The 22536-nt window shown below is 40.8% G+C and overlaps 1 protein-coding gene across 4 annotated transcripts in view; it reads left to right on the top strand.

Annotated features, from left to right (window-relative positions):
• LOC148023232 (uncharacterized) overlaps positions 1 to 22536 on the top strand; it is a 66737-nt gene that overhangs the window by 40622 nt on the left and 3579 nt on the right. For all 4 annotated transcript variants that reach the window (XM_087696252.1, XM_087696249.1, XM_087696251.1 and 1 more), the window contains exon 5: positions 8169 to 8252. In XM_087696252.1, the coding sequence (XP_087552378.1) occupies positions 8169 to 8252 (84 nt within the window). The remainder of the gene's footprint in view (positions 1 to 8168; positions 8253 to 22536) is intronic.

Consider the following 22536-nt stretch of genomic DNA (forward strand, 5'->3'; position numbering starts at 1 on the left):
CCAAAGCAGTCTCCCTTGCTTGCTTAGCTTCGCCAGCTTGTTTTACACACAATTGATTCCTTTGCTCCATTTTTCTTTGCATGACTTGGTAGACCAATGTACAACTAACATGTACCCTTTGTTCGATGCCTTGGTCCCTATGTGGTGACTACTTTTGGTAAGATTAGCATTGCCTTTGTAGTCTTGATAGGCCATTGGGTAGCCAACATGTACCCTTTGTTTGATGATCTATCTGCTTTGGGGTGGGATGCCTTGGGGTAAAACAAAAACACACAAAAATTTGGGTTGGCCTTTCTTTCTAGCTTAGTTTTTAGGCTCGAGAGGGGGATTTTTTTTTTTTTTTTTGGGCAAAAAATGGAATGGAATACAAAATAGGTTTTTGGATTTCCTAAACAATTGAATCATTCAATATATATCTATATGTCAAGAACTTTTAGAGGTGGTAGAAAAATTGAAGTGATTCCATAAGGAGAAAGAAGGGAGGAAGAGGAATCATCTTGCATCTCGAAATATCCATACTTTTATTCCTAAAACTCTGTAAATCGTTTGAGCCGGATAGTAACAATAATCAATACAAGCCTTGAGGGTTTATAGAGGGACTTTGCCTTCTCTGGTGCATTTTGTATGAGCCATTTCACTACTATTCAGATGTCGTGCAATTTGTATTTTGACACCCTTGTTACTAGTTTCACCAATCAATTCAATAGCCTTTTTCATAGTCCTTCAAAAAGCCATTCTATTTTTTGGTTGTGATGCAATGAACTCTGCTAGGATTTTTGGAATATGCATTTCATGTTGAATTAGCCTCTTAAACAGCCCTAAAAATGCTTAATTAATGAAAACCCTAAAACCAGAGCGGTTCCAGAGAGTTAAAATGGGGAGAGGTTTGAGGTCTTGAAACTTTCTATAAATAAGCAAGTTGCTCTCCATTTAGTCCAATCTCGTTTTTGTAGGTTTCAGTCCTAGCTTCGCTGCCTACACCCCTTTCGCAGAGGACTACTAGTCAAGGCTGTATGACATTGTGTACACCCATCCAGGGCCTGTTTCCAGCCTTCACCTTGCAGCTAGAGCTTGCTGTTGTTGTTGATTGTTGTTGCTAGCCCTCTACAGGCGGCGTTTGCAGCTGGAGACAGTTTGTTGCTTGTGTTTACTGCCCGGTGGACTTCCTATCAGCTGGTGACCAGCCTCCCTACTGCATTTGTGGCTGTCTGCTGCCACCAGCCTGTGTTCACACCTCTATAGGCTGTGTTTTGCTGCTGTAGCTGCTGTATGGCAGTCCTTTGCTGGCTGCATTTTGCAGATTTCTCCCTTTTTTGCTTGTTCAACATTGATTCTCGGCACCACTATCTGTTGTGTTTGCTGCTGCCTGACATCTTGGAGACTGTCTTTCTATGTCTCAGGATTCGTCAGGAGTATGACACTCTCTCCCCCTCATTACCTTTGCCTCGGTCCTTGAGAAACAAGAGTTCAAGGTATAGTTTTCATTCCATGCACGGTTTGTTTGTTGCAACCGACATATCCTTCTTACATTGTATTCTTTGCTAGTGAGCTTTAACTTGGACCTCGTCCTCCCATACACCTTTCTAGTATCATTAACCAATTAAAACCCACCATCAAGGTATTCTACCTCAAGGGTAGAGTTGGTATCTCAATAGTATTCAAGTCTCAACTTAAGCAAAGTACCTTGTCATAACACCTATTGCGTTTTGGGGATCTTCCACTAGAGATGTTTTATAGGATTGAAGCTTGACACCAAGTCTTTTTATGACTCAAGTCTAGTGCTGGCCATTCGAAGAAACAACTTGAGCTGCAAGTGGCATTGATATAATACTTTTGCATCATGTGTAAGTTGTCAAAAGATGACGTACCAGTGAGACGGTAGGGTTGGCAGGGAGGAACACGGAGTGAACTCGGCAAACATGGAGAAGAGAGAAGAAACTCTGATGAATGGAATGATGAATTTCTGAATCATGGAGTGAATGTGATACAAGGAAACAAGGGTGCCGTAGCACAAGGAAGATGATGAAGACAACCACGAACCACGAACTGCAATGTCCTCTTGAAGGGGTGTGAGGGTAGTGGAGAGGTTGGAGAGAAGAGGTGACAGACTGAATGAATCAGCTAAGGAATGAGTGAGAGAGTGGCCTATAAACAAGCACAATCAGTCAAGGATGGTGCCCCTTTTTGGGGATGCAAACCCTAAACGCAAAACATAGAAATGCAAATACACAAATTGCAGGTGAAGGGTTTCTTAACACCCCCTCTTAGGCCCAAAAAGGGGAAGAAGAGAAGAGTGAGGTGGAGATGGAATGCTACATGCTGAAGAATGCTCATGCAGCAGGTGCCACTTGGACAGTGTCCCTCGTGGGGAAATTGTTCACTTGCCCAAGCGCCCTAGTACAAAGATGATGAAATCATGCAATGCATAAGAGGAATGTCGGACTTTGTGTGGTACCGAGAACCATAAGGATATGCCCATACTCGATCTCGAGAGTTGGCTCCATGCTGACCAAGTGACCAAGGTAAGAAGATGTAGAGGATCCCTAAGATCCAAGATTTCCACCTGAAAGGTAACCTGCAGTAAAGAACAGTAGACAAAGTAAACTGGAGAACCCGGAACTCAAACTCGGGAGAGAAGCCACTAGCTCCGTGCATCCATGCAAGAAGGAATACGAAGGCCTTGTCACCAAGTCGTGGCTGAACCTCCAAGGTCCCAATATAGGTAGATCCTCGAGATCCTAGGTATCAATAGGTGAGATGACCTTTGGAAGGAACCCACCCCATCCAAGGGTAGAAGAAGAAGGTAAAAGGCCTCCGCCAGGGTGTGCGAAGGATTGAGAGGTGAGTGGGGATCCCCTTTGAAATTGGAGAAATAGGAGCCCCCTCTGAAGTTGCAGCAGATGTAGATGTCTCCTCGGAGGGCAAAGAAAGATCAGCCCCCTCTGAATCCCCCTCTGAGGTAGATAGGGAATCCAAAAACTCATGGATTACGGACTCCAAAATGTCTGAGGATGAAGGAAGTGCCACTGGTTGTGCCGAAGAAGGTATCTAGGGTGGTGAAGAATTCTCAAAGGTGGCCTCTCGAACCTGAGTAGGCGAGGGTGAAGGGTGGGGCTCAGACTGAGCAATGAGTGGGCAACAATCGCCTCCATCGAGAGATAGTGATTGTTTGATATTGTCTCCTCGTCAATCCGCTCCTTCAAGAAACAGTGGTTGCTCGACTCCTTCCTCTGCAGAACCGCAGACCGTGGTAGCCATTGTACTTGAAAATAGGTGGGAGAAGATTGATGCTGGTATTGCGATGATCTCCAAGAGGTCGTAGCGCCAATTGATCCTCCATGTGCTCGAAAGGACTTAGCGCACATTAGATGCATCTTTTTGCCTTGAGTATAGTACTCTGATTGGTGGAAGATGCATATACTCTAGGTGGGTGGGGAGCAAAGGTCGAAGTCAGCAAGCATCGGTGGTGTGTCCGATGATACCACAGTAGGAGCACCCAGTAGTCTGGTCATCTGTTGGTAAAAAAGCCATGGGTACCAATGTGCCTTGTTGAAGAAGGAAGAGGTTAGCCACGAACCACGAACCACAATGTCCGCCTCAAGGGGTGTAAGGGCAATGCATATACTCCAGGTGGGTGGGGAGCAAAGGTCGAAGTCAGCAAGCATCGGTGGTGTGTTCGATGATACCACAGTAGGAGCACCCAGTAGTCTGGTCATCTGTTGGTAAAGAAGCCATGGGTACCAATGTGCCTTGTTGAAGAAGGAAGAGGTCAGCCACGAACCACGAACCGCAATGTCCGCCTCAAGGGATGTAAGGGCAATGTGAAGCACGAACCACAATGTCCGCCGCAAGGGATGAGAGGGCAATGGAAGGTTTGGAAGCGAGCTGCCAATGGGAGGAGGATGCTACCAGCAGTAAGAGGTTGCAACCAGTAGAAAAACGCAAGTGAGGAGAGAGAAAAACTAGGAATGCAGGCTGTAGGAGAGAGACCAAAAACGCAGGAAAAACTAGCTACAGCAGTCAATATGTTGAAATCAACTCCGAACAGTGTGTGATAGGCTGGAAACAGGTGCTAGACTGTTGCAGACAACAATGGCCAACTTAGACCCTGATGTCCTCCATGTCTGGGGTGTGGGCAGCAAGCTGAAATACCTGAAATCTGCAAAAGCGAGATTTGTTTTTTGAATGAAGACTCAAGAGTGATCAGCAACAGTCACTCTAATGTAAACAGCTGCAAATTGGAAGTTGAGGGCTGGAAACAGGTGCCAAATTGTAGATGACAGCAAGGGACAGCTGAGACTGCGATGTCCTCTGCGAAAGGGGTGTGGGCAGCAAGCTGAAAACACCTGAAACTTGCAAAAACGAGATTTTGATGCAGCGGAAGAAGGAGAAGTGGATGCTGAGAACTCGCCACCGGTCTTTGTTGTCACTGGAGTGGAGGATCTTTGCTATTGTTTGAGTAGATCCAGCTCTGATACCATGTCAAAAGATGACGTACCAGCGAGACAGAAGGGTTGGCAGGGAGGAACATGGAGTGAACTTGGCAAACATGGAGAAGAGAAGAGAAGAGAGAAGAAACTCTGATGAATGGAATGATGAAGTTCTGAATCATGGAGTGAATGTGATACAAGGAAACAAGGGTGCCGTAGCACAAGGAAGATGATGAAGACAACCACGAACCACGAACCGCAATGTTCTCTTGAAGGGGTGTGAGGGCAGTGGAGAGGCTGGAGAGAAGAGGTGACAGATTGAATGAATCAGCTAAGGAATGAGTGAGAGAGTGGCCTATAAACAAGCACAATCAATCTAGGATGGCGCCCCTTTTTGGGGGTGCAAACCCTAAACGCAAAACGCAGAAATGCAAAAACGCAAACTGCAGGTGAAGGGTTTCTTAACATAAGTGACTTTAGATTTATACTAAAATGCTATTTTCTGGTGTGATTATTTTCTTTTGCCTAAAGAATCGGGTTAATTGTAGTACAACCCTTTTGTTTTTGATTATTGACACTTGGCTAGCTAGAGGGGGCAATGTTGAAAAGAGTAAGTAGCATTAGAATAGAATTGGCACCGCTCTATGTGTGGAACCTCTTGGTGATGCAAGTGCATGTGCCATGTGGTGAATAAAAAGAGAGGTGGAAGGGACTCTGATTGACATGCACATGATGCATGTTTAGTATGTGGGATGATGCTGAACTGAAGCAATACACTTGCATGCAGGTGCTAAATGTGTAATCAATTAAAATTTAAGTAACACATGATGTGTTAAAAATTTAGACACCTTGGTTTACAATATTATATTACAACAAATTGTCATTGATATCTAAAAGAATGCTAGTCTGTCTTTGCTTTTCCCTTTTTTATGAACTTCAGAACTTGCTTTTGTGTCTGAACGGGTGTCCAGCGAAGAGGAGGGTTGCTGTCTGCCATTGTTGGCTGGCTGTTTTGCTCTCCTTTTCATCGTTTCCTCCTCGTCTACTGCTGTATTGATCTCTCTTTTTTCCCCCCTGTTGGTAAAGGGTAATTGTATTAATTACTAGAGACACAAAATACAAGCGAATTATATGACTGACAATAGAGGAGTCACAATTGAAATCTACAATTGACAAGGAGACTGACGAAATTGGCCCATACCAAGAAAGAAAATCATCCTTGGAAAGGATGTCTGCAAGCTGAATGATGGTAAACTGCCAATGAGGAAGGTTTCTCAGACAGGCAATGTCATTGTGCACACCAGAAATTTAGACATCTTGGTTTAAAAAATGATTCTACAACAATTTATTATTGCTAACTAAAACCCCTAGTTTGTCTTTGCTTTTCCCTCATTTTCGGACTTCAGAACTTGCTTTGTTGACTGAAGGGATGTCCAAAGAAGAGGAAGGTTGCTGTCTGCCAATGTTGGCTGGCTGTTTTCCTCTCCCTTTCATTGTTTCCTCATCTCCTGCTGCCATATTGATCTCTTGTTTTTCTTTTGTCATTCCTAAAGGGTAATTGGGTTAATCATTAGAGACAAAATACAAGCGAATTATATGACTGAAAATACAGGAGTCACAATTGAAATACACAACTGGCAAGTGGACTGAAGAAATTGGCCCATATCAAGAAAGCAAATCATCCTTGAAAAGAATGTCTGCGAGCTGAATGATGCTAAGCTGTCAATGAAGAAGGCCTCTCAGACAGGCAATATGACTGTGCACTCCAGAACCATAATAAACAATGAATGCATTCCAGATATGCCAGCAGCCCCAGAAATGAAGAAAGTGGAGCCCTGGCTTTCTCTGTAGGCATGCAGACTGTTTTATTAGGGTGGCAGGTGGATATGTTACTGGTGGACAGATGGTGGTTTGCTCCATGTGTGTGTAGGCTTCAGTTGCACACAGTGTGGAGCCACTTTTGGGACACTATATAATTGATCTCCTTCTGTTCACTATCAACAATAGCTGCCTACTAAGGAATTTTGCTGCTTGCAGCATACATATCTACTGTTGTTACTTTGGGGCTGAGAATTGAAGAGCAGAGGCCATGCAGATGGTCAAGGGCTTGTGTAAGGCCATGCTTGGAGCTTGTGTGCTTTTGTGATTTTACTTTAATTAATAGAATCCACAAGGGTGTCGTACACTAGTCAATCGCAACTAGTCTTGTGTTTGTGCATGCCTGTTGGATCCCTCTTGTCATATTTTCAGTTATGCATCTAAATGCGCTATTTATACTGTACGATAGCTGTAATTGAGCTGTGAAATCAGCAATAAACACACTCTGTCTTGTCTCATTTGGACTTCTCCATGTACACAGTCTATCTTTTGATCTAGCAGGCTGAAACTTACTTATAGTACAGACTGAGGTTTTGGTGTGTTCTGAACTGCAGCAAGGCAATAGGAGCCAATATAAGCTGCTGGAAAAAATGTGCATGCAATGGCACATGCCCTTTAATCACAATGTCTTACTAAACTGAAGATGAGCAAGAGCTGCACTCTGAGACCTTGAGCTGTTGGCTCAATGTCATGGCCTTAGTGATATGGGTTGCAAAACAGGCTGAAATTCAGGACTGCTAAGTTCTCTCAGGATTGCATGGTGACAAAAATAATCAACTGGCATAACTGCAAAGAATTCCTACAAACAGCCTGGAGGCTGATCACTGATTATTTGATTATTCTATTCAGCAGTCAGCAGCTTTTTTATGCTGCTCAGACAGTGTGCTGGCTGCCCTCATTATTTTATTGGCCTATTTCCTCCTATTTATTGCCACTTGGCTGCTTGCCCTCATCACTTGTCATTCCAGGTGGTTGAGAGAGAGATCGGCTTGAGGAGATACTTCGATAGCCTGTTTCTATATTTTCCATCTTCATTTTAGCATTTATTGACTGCAGATTTCTGTGTTCTTCTGTCTCTTTTCTGTCACCCTCTTCTCTCATGTTCATTGTCTTTCAGTCTTGTCCATATGCTTCCGCATTTGCTGCACCCTGACATATTGTCTTGTTCAGAGTCTCCATCCACCAATCGGTGTTGAGTGGAAAGCAGCAGGAAAAAACAGTTGTACCAAGATCTTTAAACAAATCGTCTAATGGTAGTGGTGAGCTTCCTGTCTCAATTTGAGACACACCTTGGGGGCAAATCATGCAGCTTGAAAACATCCAAATGAACCATTAGGCAAGCTTCAGGAATCATGCAGAGAATAAAATGCTTGTCCTTGCTAAATCTGTCCTCACCATGTTCATGATATTGTCATTTTGGGACCTCTTCATGTTTAGCTCACTGCAAAGTCCATCAAAAAATGTACAGGCAGCAGAAGAAGCTGACATAATGGCTTATTGGTGTCAAGTTTCACAAACTGTAGAGACATTCCAATTGAGTATCAATTGAGGATTTTAGGTTGAAAAAGTATGTGCACATTCAATCTTCAATCATGACTATAGTCTTGGGTGTTCTCTGCATGTAGGTGATTAGTGCATTATCATTCACTAGAAAGATGGAAGTCTGGACTCTATTGGAAGGCTTCATGTGCTTGGCACTTAGAGGAAGTCTTTTCTTTTCTTGCAAGATTTTTTTTTTTCCTCATGTGATTTAGGAGTATTATGATATCATGATGACAAATAATGTTCTCCTCTAAATAGTTTTAACAAGTAGTGGGTCATAAAAGCTTACTAATTTTTGCTAACCTTTTGATGTTACAGGATCCTGTGTGTGGACAAGCACACTGTGCTCTGGCTGCCTTTTGGGCCAGAAAACTCAACAAAGAGAATCTAATTGCTTATCAGGTAAAATATTTTAAACACTAATGTTTTGACAATAGTCCATTAAGAAGCTCATTTCTGTGTACTCATGCAGTTACCATTCATTTCTGCTCATTCAGATGTGCATGCATGCATTCCTATGTGTAGAGACATTATGCTTTCAAAGTTCATGATTAAGTGAAGAGGCTTATGGAATGTGGTGCAGCAGCAATTTGGGATTTTTTTCGATTTTTAAAAATTTAGAAATTCTTTCCACAAAGTTTAATGCACTAATTATCTTTGTTTCTTCCCTTTTCTCTCTCACACACACATACAAAATTCAACCACATCTTGGGCTTGCATACCAAATCAGTGTGCATGTGCACACACACGTGTGTGCATGTGCGTGCGTGCGTGCACACACATTTTTCCTTCCTTTTTGGGAAAAGGGGGGGTAAATTATGTGAATAGATTATATGTACAAATGGTGTTATGTCCAATATGGACATAACACATTTCAAAAGCATAGGGGAAAAAGCAAATACTATGGATTGCAGCTCGTCCATCTCACAAAGAGAAGACAATCAAATAAAAACTTGTAGTCATCTCCCAAAAAAGGTATAAGTGTCGATGTAACCCCCTTGCAAACGGTGGATGTGGATGCTGAAGGAAGAGGAGGAGCTGAGGTTGGCTAAGGTGCTGAGAACCTAACGCAAAAGATGGAGCACCTTAGTAGGAAGAGCTATGAGGAGAGAGAATTGCTGTGGTGATTAGAAGGATGCCCGAAACTTGGTCTTAGGAGAGAAAACACAATCTTTGTCTCCATGCTGATCAAGAATGGCTCATGAAAAGTCAACTGTGGAAGAGGTGTGAAGAAATACCCTAACGTAGAAACATAAATAGCACGGTATGACAAAGCATAGACTGATAGAAGAACACAGTTAGGGTTAGGGTAACTCAGAGACAATGAACACAGAGAATCAATGAAGTGATATGACTATTGAATATACAATGCTTAAGCAGCAAACACACTATGTAGTGAATGAATATTGTACCTCAAACTCTTGTATCTCAAGGATCAGGCCAGGGGTAATGAGCTAGGGAGTGTGCTATACTCTGAACGATCCCAAATCGTAGCAAGGCAGCCTCCGAATGTTGAACACCAGCAAATGCAGTCAAGGAAGGTTGAATTTGATGCAGATGATAGTGCAAGAGAGAGAAAGGCTAAAAATGCAGGTGAGGAGAGAGAAAGACTAAAAACACTAGCTGCAAGAGAGAGAAAGACTAAAAACGCAGGAAAAACCAGTAGCAGCAATCAACATGCTGAAATTAGCTCCGAACAATGTGTAGTAGGTTGGAAACAAGTGCGAGACTGTTGTAGACAGCAATGGCTAGCTTAGACTTTGATGTCCTTCGTGTGTCCAGGGTGTGGGCAGCAAGTTGAAATACCCAAAATTTGTAAAAACGAGATTAAGGCTGAATAGAGGGCAGCATATCTATTTATAGAAAGTTTGGGCCCTCCCAAGTGGGTTTGTGCTTATGGGACGCAGATACTCTATAGGAACACATTTCTTTTTAAATAAACAAGATTTCTTTCTTAATTAAGCATGTTTTGGGGCTATTTAAGTGAAGCTAATGCATTTTTAGCTCAACAAGAGGAAGCACTATCTTAGTCTCCATGTTGGTAAAAAATGCAAAGGTTCAACCACCAAGGGAGGGTTGACATTCCATATCTCCGACCCAGTCACGATTTGTAGATTCTTGCAATGTTAGTCCTTAATTGAAATACAAAACCTAGTTTGTAAGTACTAAAGAGGAGACTAGAACTTGCATTTTTGGTTCTAAGCTAAGTCTTAGTGAGTGTGTTTAGGTGAATAAGTGAAAGAAGAAGTCGTCCTGAAAATGTTTATATAGTGGAAAGAGAATGAAGATTTCTAAAGAAGGGTTTAGCCTAAGGAGCTTCAGAATGACCAACCTAAAGGTGGATTAGCCTAAGGATATTTAACTTATGGATCCAACTTGATAAAGTTAGCCAAGGGATCTAGCTAGACTAGCCTAGAATGGCCTAAATTTGACTAGCTTAAGGATTCCATGTCAAGTCTGTTGATCCTAAGAAACTACCATAACGGGGGAGGCACTAGGCCCTGTTGTGGAAGGTTGGTTAGGCAGCCTTAGACCTTATTTGTACTTCCATTCAACACTCATTCAATCGTCATAGCTGGAGAGAACATGCTCTCTTTTGCTCTCATTGTTATTGTCTACTTTCTCTTATTTCTCTTTCCTCCATAGCGAGTTCCAACATTTGGTACTACCAGCTCCACTTGATAGGAGGAGGAGCATTGCCAAAGAAGAGAAGGAGGGGGAGGAGCCTTTTGTCCGTTGTGCTGCTTTTAGCTAGCTGCTTGCCGCAAGTTGCCCCTGCCCTATGCTGCCAAGCTTGCACTGCCTCCTATGCTGCCGTGCATCCTGTGCAGCTAGTGCCAGCACCCTGTCCTCTACCTTGTACCACCTAAGTTGTTGCCACCTGCTGCCCCAGTGCCGTTCTGCTGCTCACCACCTTGCACTGCCCTTCACACTTTATCAGTTGCACTAGCTGCACTGCTCCTGCCCCTAGTGCTGCCTATGCCTCTTGGCACTAGTGCCGCCAGCTTGTTGTTCCCCTCTGCTGCCACTCAACTACTTGTTCTGTGCTACTTGAGGCCTGCTTGGCATTTGCGGTCCATATCAAACTAAAAAGTTTGGGGCTTTTGCTCGATTCAAGGTTCTTTGCATGCATCATCACCAAAATCATTGAGATTGTGTGATGTCATTGACATTTTCACAAGGAATTTGGAGCTTTTGTGATTTTGGGTTTGACACTCATCCTAAGGTGCAGTGAAGTTTTTGGTTGCTGTCAATTTGCACCCCTATGCATCAATACATCGAACTTAGGGCTGTAAGTACAAAATTTCTTCAATTTCTGAAAATTGATTCGAGAAACTTTGGGGCTTTTGCGTTTCATGCATTCCAAGGCAGAAAAAGGTGCAGGTACAGCATTTATTTGCTGGTTGGTACAGTTTGGGCATGGGCATTTATCCAAATCTGGGGATTTACAGGATTAAATTACTGAAATTTGATTTTTTTGGGCACACATTCTGAGGTACAGCAATGCAGTGCTGTTTTGTGCAGATTTGGCATGCTTTACAAGGCATTTCTTGCAGAATTTGTTTTGTGAGAGTTTTGAGATTGCATTCTCTATCTTGTGTTGGGATTTTGGTACTCGTGGGAGTACATTTCACACTTCAGCTTGCAAGTGTTTATTTGTAGATTTTGTACATTTTATCGTGGCAATGGCACAACAAGGTCACCATGATCACAATAACATTTTGGGCATCCTTACTCTTGCGAGGCAAGGGCCTTTGGTGGTGACTTGAGTTTTGGGGCACATGCTGCCTTCTTGCCGACTGCCACTACCGTCAACTGCCTCACATGTTCCTGTTCCCTTGATCTGAATTGACGATTTGGCCTATAGGGACAAGACACAGCATGGGCTGCTCAATTATAGAGATAGATGTGACTTACAAATAGGATTTCAGATCTACATGTAGAGAGAAGAGGGTAGACAAAAATTACCACTTGCTTCGTTGAACCCATGGCCTCTACTCCCCTTGCCCTAGCAGCATTGTTCCAAGCAATGGATGCCCTTTCCTTATCACTCATTCCCTCCTCACAAGATTTTTCACAAGATTAGCAGAGTGCCAAAAATTTAGCATCACAAGATCCCACACAACAACCAAAAGGAGAAAACTTGATCCATGAGACAGTAGTTGGTTCATCCTCCACCTTTAGGGACACTGGTGCAGGCCTATAGCTCCCATGACTGATACTATTCCATAGATCAGGTTCGATCTTGACACAGCTCGACATTAGAGATAAAGTGGCAAAGTTGGAGGGTTATCTTTGGTGTGCCGATAGGTAAGTGAACGACCACCAATGCACACATTCAAATACATGAGACAGACAACTCTCAAAGACACTCTAGTGAGAGTTACAAAGGTAACGCCATTGGGGAATGGGTGCCTCAAGGTCAACTTTAGCACACTAGAGTAGTCTATAGTGGTGCTTGTGGCCACTAGCCCATTCGATGTTTGAATTGTAGTTGTCTTCTTTGATGGATGGATTGAGGGCAAGATTTGTTCCATGCTCGAAGATGGCATTGTTATCATGGTACACCTTCTTGCCTCAATGAGTATTTCTTATCTCAGATAGTCCAAGTAATGTAAGACTTGCATCTTTCACTCAAAGAAACATTTTGACATGGACCCCAAATACCCAAATGTACCATTGCCAAAGGATAAGTGCTAATTCTCCCCCTTTTTGGAAATGGGAGTCTAGATTGCCTACCAAACTAACATGCCTCACATACATGACCATAGTTGACATAGCCAAACTTTTGGAGACCACGAACAACTTGTCTAGACAACATTTTTTTCAGCCTTTGCAAGTTAACATACCCAATTCTTCTATGTCATAACTCAATATCCTTGTCTTGTCCATGCCCAATCTCAACATACATAGAACTTTGTATGATAGGAGTACTTGCATCCAATGCAAACAACCTACCTTTCTTTTGACCACGAGCAATCAGCCTGCTAGGTTTTCCATTTTTAAACTCCTTGATGAAGCAACCGTATTTATTGGACCTTACTTGCAACCCTTGATTAGCCATTTGTCTAAATGAAGAATTTTTTTTAAAGGATGGTAGTCACGTAGAAGACATCTCCAAGATTATTCTCTATTCCATTTGTAGTCAACAAACGAACACTGCCAATGTGAGTAATCTTATATGAAGTGTCATCTCCTGTAGCCACATACTCTTTAGTTTGTATTTGTTGCTTCCTATCAAACCATTTTGTATGATGTGTCATATGGTTTGTAGCTCCTAAATCCAAAAACCAATCATCCTCTCTAGGGAGGTGTGTCATGCTACCAAGTATATGCTCCATAGCAAAAAGGTGACCTTTAGGCGATGAACCACCTCTATAACTATAGCTAGTGTTTCCATAACCACCTACATAATGACCATATTGTGTCCTTCCACAACCTTTAGACATAGTATTCTGCTAATGGTAGCATTATTTCTCAAAATGACCAAATTGTCCACAGTAATGACAAGCATGATCTCTATGAGGAGTAGATCGTCCTCTACCTTGAGAAAAGAATCTTTCCCTACCTCTAGGCGCAGTCTCCATGACCAAAAGAGCTACGACCATGAGCAAAGTTGTCCCCATAACCATATGAAGATCCTTTAGCTCTGGATGAGCTACCATGATCTCTTTGATGGTAGAATACACGGTCATGACTAGCATTTTTCCACTGCTAGATGCAACTTTATTTCTTTAGTAAGCAACGAGGCAATCGACTTCTCAAAGTTAGGCATAGAATTGCCTCACAAAAATGGAAGTGTCAAGTGCACGTCCAAGTCCATTTAAAGTAATAGAAACCAAATCATCATCATTCATAGGTACATTAGTCAAAGCAAGGTCCTCTGCAATTTGCCTTATTTCCACAATATAATCACTAATGCTTCGATTTCCACACCATGCACCATCCAATCTTTGCTTTAGCTGTATCTTTCTTGCCTTTGTACTAGTGCCATACATTTTCTCAATGATCTCCCAAGTATCTTTACACGTATTAGCTTTCTTGATGTGTAGGATTAAGATCTTTGAAATACACATAGATATCCAACGTAAAATCTTTTTGTTTTGACATGTCTAATCTTTATAGGCCTTTTTTTGTTTATCCGTTGGCTCTTCAAGAAGTTCAAGGCATGCATCCTCAGTTATTATGAGGTCCCATAGACCTCTCTCTATCAGAAAATTTTCCATGCGATAGGACTATACATTGTAGCTATCTTTTGTCAACTTGTCACTAACAATTCGAGTAATTTGTACCGTTTTCGACATTATGATAGTTGCAATTCCAAAAAAACCAGTAATATGTAGTATGTAACCGCTATTCAAGCGCATGAACAAGTCTCGAGCACCAACCACTCAAATTCGAGACAAACAAATTATAAAAAATGCCCAAAAAAATACATGTAAAATGAGTTCCAATGATATGATTGTCATACGCGTGTCCAATTATTGTCAAATATATCCACACATCATGCCTATATGTCATACATAAGTTGTCTAGCAAAAAATACTAAAAATAGAGCTCAAACGGTGCTCGCATGGCCAAAAAGCATCAAAACATGGGTCTAAAATTCACAATTGTCCTTGTTGTATTCTTGCAAATTTTTGTGCTGAGAATGATGTCAAAACAAAGCTAATACATGGTAATGTTTTTGGAATTTTTCTGTAAAAATTTCCCTTCCAAAATGGCATGTGAAAGTTGTATAGAAACAACCTTTTTGTCCTTCAAACGACTGGTTTTACGCATTGGAGTGTGAATAGAGCTGATTGTGATTGGTTCTAGACCTTGCAAATATGAAAGGAGTTTTCAGAATATCTAGCTTGGTTTTCTCAGGACAACAAGTATTAGTACAATAATGGAGAACCACAGGAGTTAGTAGTCTCCCACAGGTAGTTGGCAGCTTTCTTGGAAGACACACAGAAGCTATGGCTAGAGTTATGGACATATGCGGAGGCAATAAGGCTATCTTAGTAGGTTGTTGCTAAGTTTCATATGAACTTTTAGGGGTTCTTGGTAAAGGAGAACACTACAAGAGTTACAGATTGTTGAAGACTTTCTCTCTCTTCTTTCAATGTGAACAAGAGTTTAAGTGAGTTAGATTAGAGACTACATATGTGAATGAGCCTTTGAAGACCAAGGCTTAATAATAAGCTTTAGAGAGTTTGATAAAAACGTTTTTTTGGGGATATGGCGATAGCTTTAGTTGCCGCAATTTTGACGAATAAGTACTTTGGTATGTATCCAATGTGGTCGACCTACTTTTGAACCTCCTCTCATTCTTCTCGAATTGATTTTGGAGCTTCGTGCTCCATAATCAAATAAATCAACTTCTCTTTTCCCTCCTTGTTCACTGTTACATAAGGCCATTGCTTTTTTAAAAAAAATTAGGCCCTTGCTTCCCCTTTGATACCAACTAATAGGATTCAATGTAGATGCACAACGGAAAGAAGATGGCACAAGATATGGAGGCTCAATCCATCTTCTTCTTCTTTATGCTGAGTCTTATCTTCTCCATAATGCACACAATTGATTATCTCACGAAGTGGATAGATACTGTGACTGTAGGTCACACTTTATACACATGCTCTTTTCCACTTTAATATAACCATAGGATATGTCTTGACCTATGTTCTATTTCTCAACAAGTTCTAATACATTAATTGTTTAATTTTTTATAGTCCAACGACACCCCAAGTCATTTCCAAGGGCTTATTTAATGCTTGGAGCTTGATTGTCACCAGGCCCCTACTAGCACATATCCAACATAACGTATTGCAACCTTAGCCAATGTCTACCATTTTCCATTTAGGGGTTTGGATTGTCACTGTGACCAATATAACTTGCACTTCACTATTCACCTCACATGTGCGCAACTTAATCATGCCAAATCCTCCAAACAAAAATTGATGCCCCTATTGATTGATCTCTCTGTTGCCAAAAGAATAAATGCTCAATTTCGTTGATCATAGCACAAATCCCTCTATGCCTTGCATATGGAGGAGCATGACCCTCAATTATGACCTTTGGCCTCAATTACTTTGTGACACACAATGGCCCATGCATCATAAGAAAGCCATTTTGAAGCACATAATGCTTATGTCTCTGGCGATTGCAAAGTTGATCATATATGTTTCCAAAGTTAGAATTGGTAGCATATTGCTCTTGCATGACGTCCAACTCCATGTGATGAGCCATGATAATAACTACGGAAATTTGGGATTTCTAGGTAGTGCATTGGCCATTAATTTTTTCTTGCCATCAATATGTACAATTCGAAGGTGGAACATTGAGAGAGAGTTTTTCCATCTCACATGCTTCTTAGATAACTTAGGTTAGGTAAGAAAATATCGTAATATTTAATGATTAATTAGCACAATGAAATCTGCCCCTAAAAAGTAGTGTTTTCACATAGATGTCACATAAATTTGAGCAAGTAACTCTTTCTCATAAGAATACTTTTTTCATATGTAACCACCATGTGCCCATCTTTCATTAAAACACCCCCAATGTTGTTACCACATGCATCTCACTATGTCACAAATGACTTCTTGATATCTAGCAAGATAAGCACTTATGTGAAGCCAACTTTTACTTTAAATTTTGGAATGTTGTAATCTCCAATGCCTATGTCCATCGAAAAGGCACGCCTTTCTTCAATAAAGCATATAGTAGAGATGCAGTTTCAATAAAGTGGCAGATTAAATCTGTCCATGATATCATTGTTCCTAAAAATGGAAAAGTGATTCTTGATCATGATTTTATGCAAGGCACAATAGTCAATGCACATAAGCCGTGAACCATCTTTTTTGGCACCACCAACACTGGTGAACAATATGAAGATGAGTTGGGTTAAATTAGACCCCCTTTTTTGTACTTGGCTCATAATCTCTTCTTGTTGGGTTGCACTCATCCTATATGGTAGCTTATTTGGAGGGCTATTGTCAGGCATCAAATCTATGGTACGATCCTTCGGCCTTTCAGGCAACAACTGCTGTGGCAATGATTGTGAGAAGCAATTAGCATATTCCTTTAATAATGCCATATGTTCTTTGTTTAATTCACCACAATTTCATTATCATCATTACTCTTTGTAAATACTAGGTAAGCTGAAAGGTGATTTTTCATTACTTTGGATATAGTAGAAGCAGATACAATGGGAATAGATGCCACTTTTAACTTCACATCCAAAGTATGGGTCTTGTTCCTATTCTAGAGAGTGACTTCTTTATGTATATCAAATCAATGCATGTACACAATGGAACCGTGGCATTCTAAGCAACACATCACAATTCTCTAGAGGTGTAATGAAAAACTCTTTGTTGTCGACGTAGCTCTTAATGTAAATGCGAAGCTTCCAAATAATGGGTTTGACTAGCTTTGCATTGTAGAGATTACATAGTGTAGCAGACCGAATCTGAGCAAGGAGTAGAGAATACATAGCAAATATGAGAATAACAGAAACTGTATTAAGGTTTATGTACCTATGTGTTTCCACTGTGAAGTTTAGATGGTAATTTAGATAGATGATATGTGAATAGCTTAAGGCTAGTTGGAAGAACTTTGATTGGGTGAAAGATAAATTGACGATGGCTTTGAAGGAGTCTTCCTTTTAGAGCATGGGAAGATAGTCTAGTTGATTGGTCCGACTATATTATGAATCTTCCCTAGTTGGTTAATGGATATTTCCTTTATCGTCGGGTCGGGGGTGTTGTCCGCGGCTCCTCGTCAAGGGGGACTCGCTAGCTTCTCTAAGATTCTCCAGCGTAGTACTTGTCAAATATAACTTATTACAACTTTTGGCTCTGGCATTACTACTTGAATTTTTCCTCATGATACTATATAGAGCATTTGCATGACTGGCATTAATATTTGGAGTCCCAAACATGGTGGGCTACATATATGCATTGCGAAACTTGTCACTTTGTGTCCCAACACCATGCCAACATTGTTATTCATGGGGTTTATGCATATTACCAGTTGTACCGAGATACATTGGGCCTATACACCATGGATTGGTTGCTACATATGGTACGGAGTTGTGCCATACATCCCCACATGCGGTCCCTAACCCACCATAGCGTGGAAACTAGTGCCACTATCAAAGTAACTTGGTTGCCCCATAATTGTATACATGTCTTGTTATTCAAAAAACATTGGATTGGCACTTCCAAGTTGGCCTTGCATATGCATCAATTGCATACATGTCTTGTTATTCAAAAAACATTAGATTGGCACTTTCAAGTTGGTCTTGCATATGCATCAATTGCCCCTCTAAAATCATTTGCTTCTACTCACTACTCATGTTTGGAACATCATGTTGCTGTATTGGCTCTTCCTTCAGTGTATCTTGCTGTCTCGAACTTGCCTTTGCTATCATCCTTTAAGGGGTTCAAAAAGCACATGAACTAAGAATCATTTGTCAATTGCATAAACATTTCAGCTATTGTCCTCAGTTGATTCTTAAATTGGTTATTAAATTGCTCTTCCTCCTGTTGATCATCAGTTTCTTAAGGCCTAGAAGGATCCACATTTTGGTCTAAACCAATATTATTAGCTTGCTATCTAACTTGATTCCATTTCACTTTTTGAAGACATTCTTGTTGTTATGCTTAGCTGAATACAATTTCAGCACTAGTGTCATGAGGACATGTATTTTTGAAACCTCACTTAACATGTGGATTAATTTTTAATTATATGATTAAGTAAATGTTGCACATGTGAGGTGCAATTGGGGTTAGAGTAAATTTACGTGTCCAGGACCCGAGAAAATCAATGGATGTCAAATGCAAAAGTTGCTATAAGTTATGCCACACAGGTACTTGGTGGTATCTGGTGCCAGTTGTTGGCCTAGGTCATTCATTTGGCCATAAGTGTCGGTTGGTGATACTAGAGAAGTGGCGTTTAATGGTACCTAACGCCAATTTGATGGTCAAAGATGGCGCATAGACACTCGGGAATGCAAGTTTCCTAGCCAATTTAATTATTGGCCAATCAGATTATTTTTCAGGGTATCGAAATAGTTATTGTATTAATTTTCAGTATTTAAAGACTGAAAAATTAATATTTAATTATAGATAATGCTGGAAAAACCATATGGGAAGGCTATCACTTGTCAAAAATGCCCATGTAAGACTGAAAAACGTCTTTAGAGGCTGGAGAGAAACGTTTTTAATGATTCAGCTTGCAAGAGAGAGGAAGGAGATGTTGCTGTTTTGATTTGTAGCCATTGGAGGACATTCTGAGGTAGTTAGGGGTAGGAGAAGACCAATCAACAGGAAGTGACAGCATCTACAGGCTGTTGAGACAGGGCAGCAACAGTAAATGACTGATTTTCTTCAGTTCTTTGCATCTACAAGTTGTTGTGGCAGGGCAGCAACTGCATTTGACTGATTTTCAGTCATTCTTCGTGACAAAACTCTGAATTTTCTCTCTCTACAGCTTTCTCTCTCATCCCCCAGTCATTTCATAGCCTTGCTTCAAAGATCTCAGCATTTGGATCCTTGGAGGTTGAGAAATTGCAAATTTCTCTAGTGTAAATCCTAATTTACAGCAGAAATTAGGGTTTAGTAGCAGTCTCGAGAAGCGTACAAAAAAAAATTTAGAAGCTTCAAAACTTGGATTTTTTAGGGTTGAAGGTGAATTTCAGCTAAATTCAGGTGGAGGACTAGCCAACCATTGAATTTGGGGCATTTTCATCGTCTATGAAGTGGATGAAGGCCAATTAAGTGCCCGAATTAATGGGCGAATCAGATTGAAGACTTGCTGGTCACTTTGGATAGCAAAGGGAGTTTGGATTGTGAAGGGGATTGGGAGAATCCCATTGTAAATCAACTTTTTCTTCAATAAAGCTAAAGAAATATGGAAAAGGATGCCACTTTTGGGGCCAATCAGGTGTGCATTGTCCAAAATCAGTAGGTAAATTTGTAGATTTGCATTTATTGTTTGTTGTTGTAATTAAGTTGTAATTAGGGATTTACCACCCATCCATGGAAGGAAGGTTGGTTACAACTAGAGCAAAGCTTTTGATCTTTAGTCAGGTGTCTCGGACCCACCAAGTCAAGGGATTTGATGGTATCTTGGCGATGGAACCATGAAACCAACCTTCCTCCTCGGATAGGATGGTAAATAACTTGATTAAGCACTAATTATAGCAAGCATCAATTTCACGTAAACTGAAAACACACACTTGATCACTTTAATCTTGGACAATGGATGGCTTGTTGGCCCCAAAATTAGCGCCTCTTGCGGTATTTCTTTATCTTATATTGCAAATGGAAGGAGTATAACTGACATCCTCTGATCTCCTCCACTAATCCAAGTGCCTCTTGTTGTCAAAATTAACTAGGAAGCTTCCAAACTAATTTGCCCCTTGGTTTGCTTGGGGATTGGCCTTGCCTTTGCTTGTTAAAAGACAAATTTAGTCCCAAATTTGATATTGTTTGGTTGGTCTCTTGAATCTCCTTGAAATTCCTCATTTCCAATTGTTGGAATTCAAGTCTTAGACTCTCAATTTTGAGCATGTATCCTGAGGTGGTTGTCAAATTTTGATTTCTACTATAAATTAGAGTTTACAGCAGAGATTTACTAAAATCTCTTTCTCTGATGGCTCAAATTGTTGGAAAATGTTGAGATAACTTAAGAGGTGGTTGGGGGATGAGAGTGAATGCAGTAGAGAGAGAAATTTCAGAGTTTGTTCGTGAGAAACATTGAAAAGCTATTGCTTTGTTGTCCTACTCAAATAGCTATGGAAGTTGCCACGTACAGCTTAGCAGCACGAGAAGAGTTACTACCCCCTCCTGTATGCTGTCATCCGTACTAGAAGGACCTGCTCTTGGAGGGCTCAAGAGGTGGCCTAGAAGGAAATCAGACACAACAGAAGAAGTAGAAAGGGAAATGGTTGAAAGCGCAAGGGCGGTCTCAAAAGCTAAGGCAAAGGCAAAAGTGCATTTTTAAATGCGAGGCGCCCCTAAAACTTTTTGTAAAAGAGTTTCAGGTTTCCTAAGGTACAAATTGTAAAGGTAGATAGGAAGTAGGTTGTCACAGGACTGATCTTTGGTGGTTGCAAATCACATCAGTAGTCTCTCATTGCTCTCTAACAGTCTTCTTCTCTCTTAGAATGGCTAGAATAGACTTCCATGAGCCTTAAAAACGTTTTGCTAAGTGGTAGCCTTCTAATCACATTTTTTAGCTTATTAAATTAACTTTCAGAATATTAATTTAATAATTATTCTCTTGCTCAAAAAATAAATTTCGCTAGTCAATATTTGAATTGGCTAGGTCAATTTTTCTTCGAAGTATCCACGAGCAGTTATTGATCCTTAGATTGGCATTAATTACTTAATTAATACCTAGTCTCTAATGTCACTATTGACATTAATGGCTAATAAATTGGTCTAGGTTCAAATCTGATACCAGGTATTGCCTAGTATCTATGAGGCATAATATATTACAACTTTTGCCTTTGGCACCAACTAATATCTCGGGGTTCTAGGTCCCACACTGTGAAATAATTGACTTGCATCTCACATGTGCAAGTCACATTAGCACATTTGATTAGCTTTAAATCAAATGCTAAGCAAAACAATAAAATTTTACGTCCTTGTAACGAAGAGCACCATGGATTAGTGGTGGCACCTTACAAGGGTGGGGGCATTGAGCATATCTAACATGACCACAACATGCCATACCCACTTCTCATTGGTCCCTGGTAGTCATGTTTGTAGAGATAAAATTTGTATGAGCACCCAGATCAAAGAATATCAATGCATGTTGATCCCTCACTTTTCCCCATGCTTTGCATAGCTTTGTGGCATCATCATTTGGTTGTTCATTAAGCACATTAGGGACCAAACGAATAGTGGTTTTCGGTCTCTTACCCTTGTGATCACCCTTATTTTTAGCATTTTTTGTTTGCTGTCTATTAGGATAGTAGTTAACCATATGCCCTTCTTATTTAGACATGAAACATTTATTTGCAGCCATCGACTCCTTGCATTGTGCACCATTTTTCCACATACCTCTTTGCTGTTTTTTGCCTTTTCCTAGCATTATGGACCTGTCCCATTTCTCAGCCTTTGAAGGCTTCTTTTTTACCTTATCATCATCACCCTTGCCTGAAGACTTTCCATGCAGCAAAACATCAAATATACATGCTGTTCTATGAGTGGAGTCATGTTGGGTCATTGTTGTCTTAATGCAAAAATCCCTGATCTCTTTGGGCAGCCCAAAACAATACTTCTCTATCTACTCTGAATGTAGCACAACGCAATAGGAAGTGTTGGAAAGCATGGTTCCCAAACTTTTGTTGTATTGCTCCAAAGTTTTGCATTGAGAAGCATCAAGCTTATGCCATGCAGTCATAATGTCAACATCAAAGGTACTAGTCAACCATGGAGATGCAAACACTTGCTCAAGCTATATCCATGTAGATGGTGCTCTGCCCTACATGTGAAGTAATGTGCACCATTGCAAAGTGATACCTTTCGAGAAAGTGGCTACCTTGTGCACTTTAGATGACTCATCCTCCTGAATAGGCAACATCAAATTGTTGAAAGAAGGTCAATGCCTTCAGCTTATCTGGTGTGCCATTAAGATTTTAAAACTTTACTACTTTGCCACACTCATAGAAATCCTCTGCCTTTCCTTTTGG

Source organism: Lygodium microphyllum, chromosome 16 (genome assembly GCF_053477565.2).
Source record: "Lygodium microphyllum isolate KBCC chromosome 16, Lygodium_microphyllum_v1.1.10, whole genome shotgun sequence".
NCBI lineage: Eukaryota > Viridiplantae > Streptophyta > Polypodiopsida > Schizaeales > Lygodiaceae > Lygodium > Lygodium microphyllum.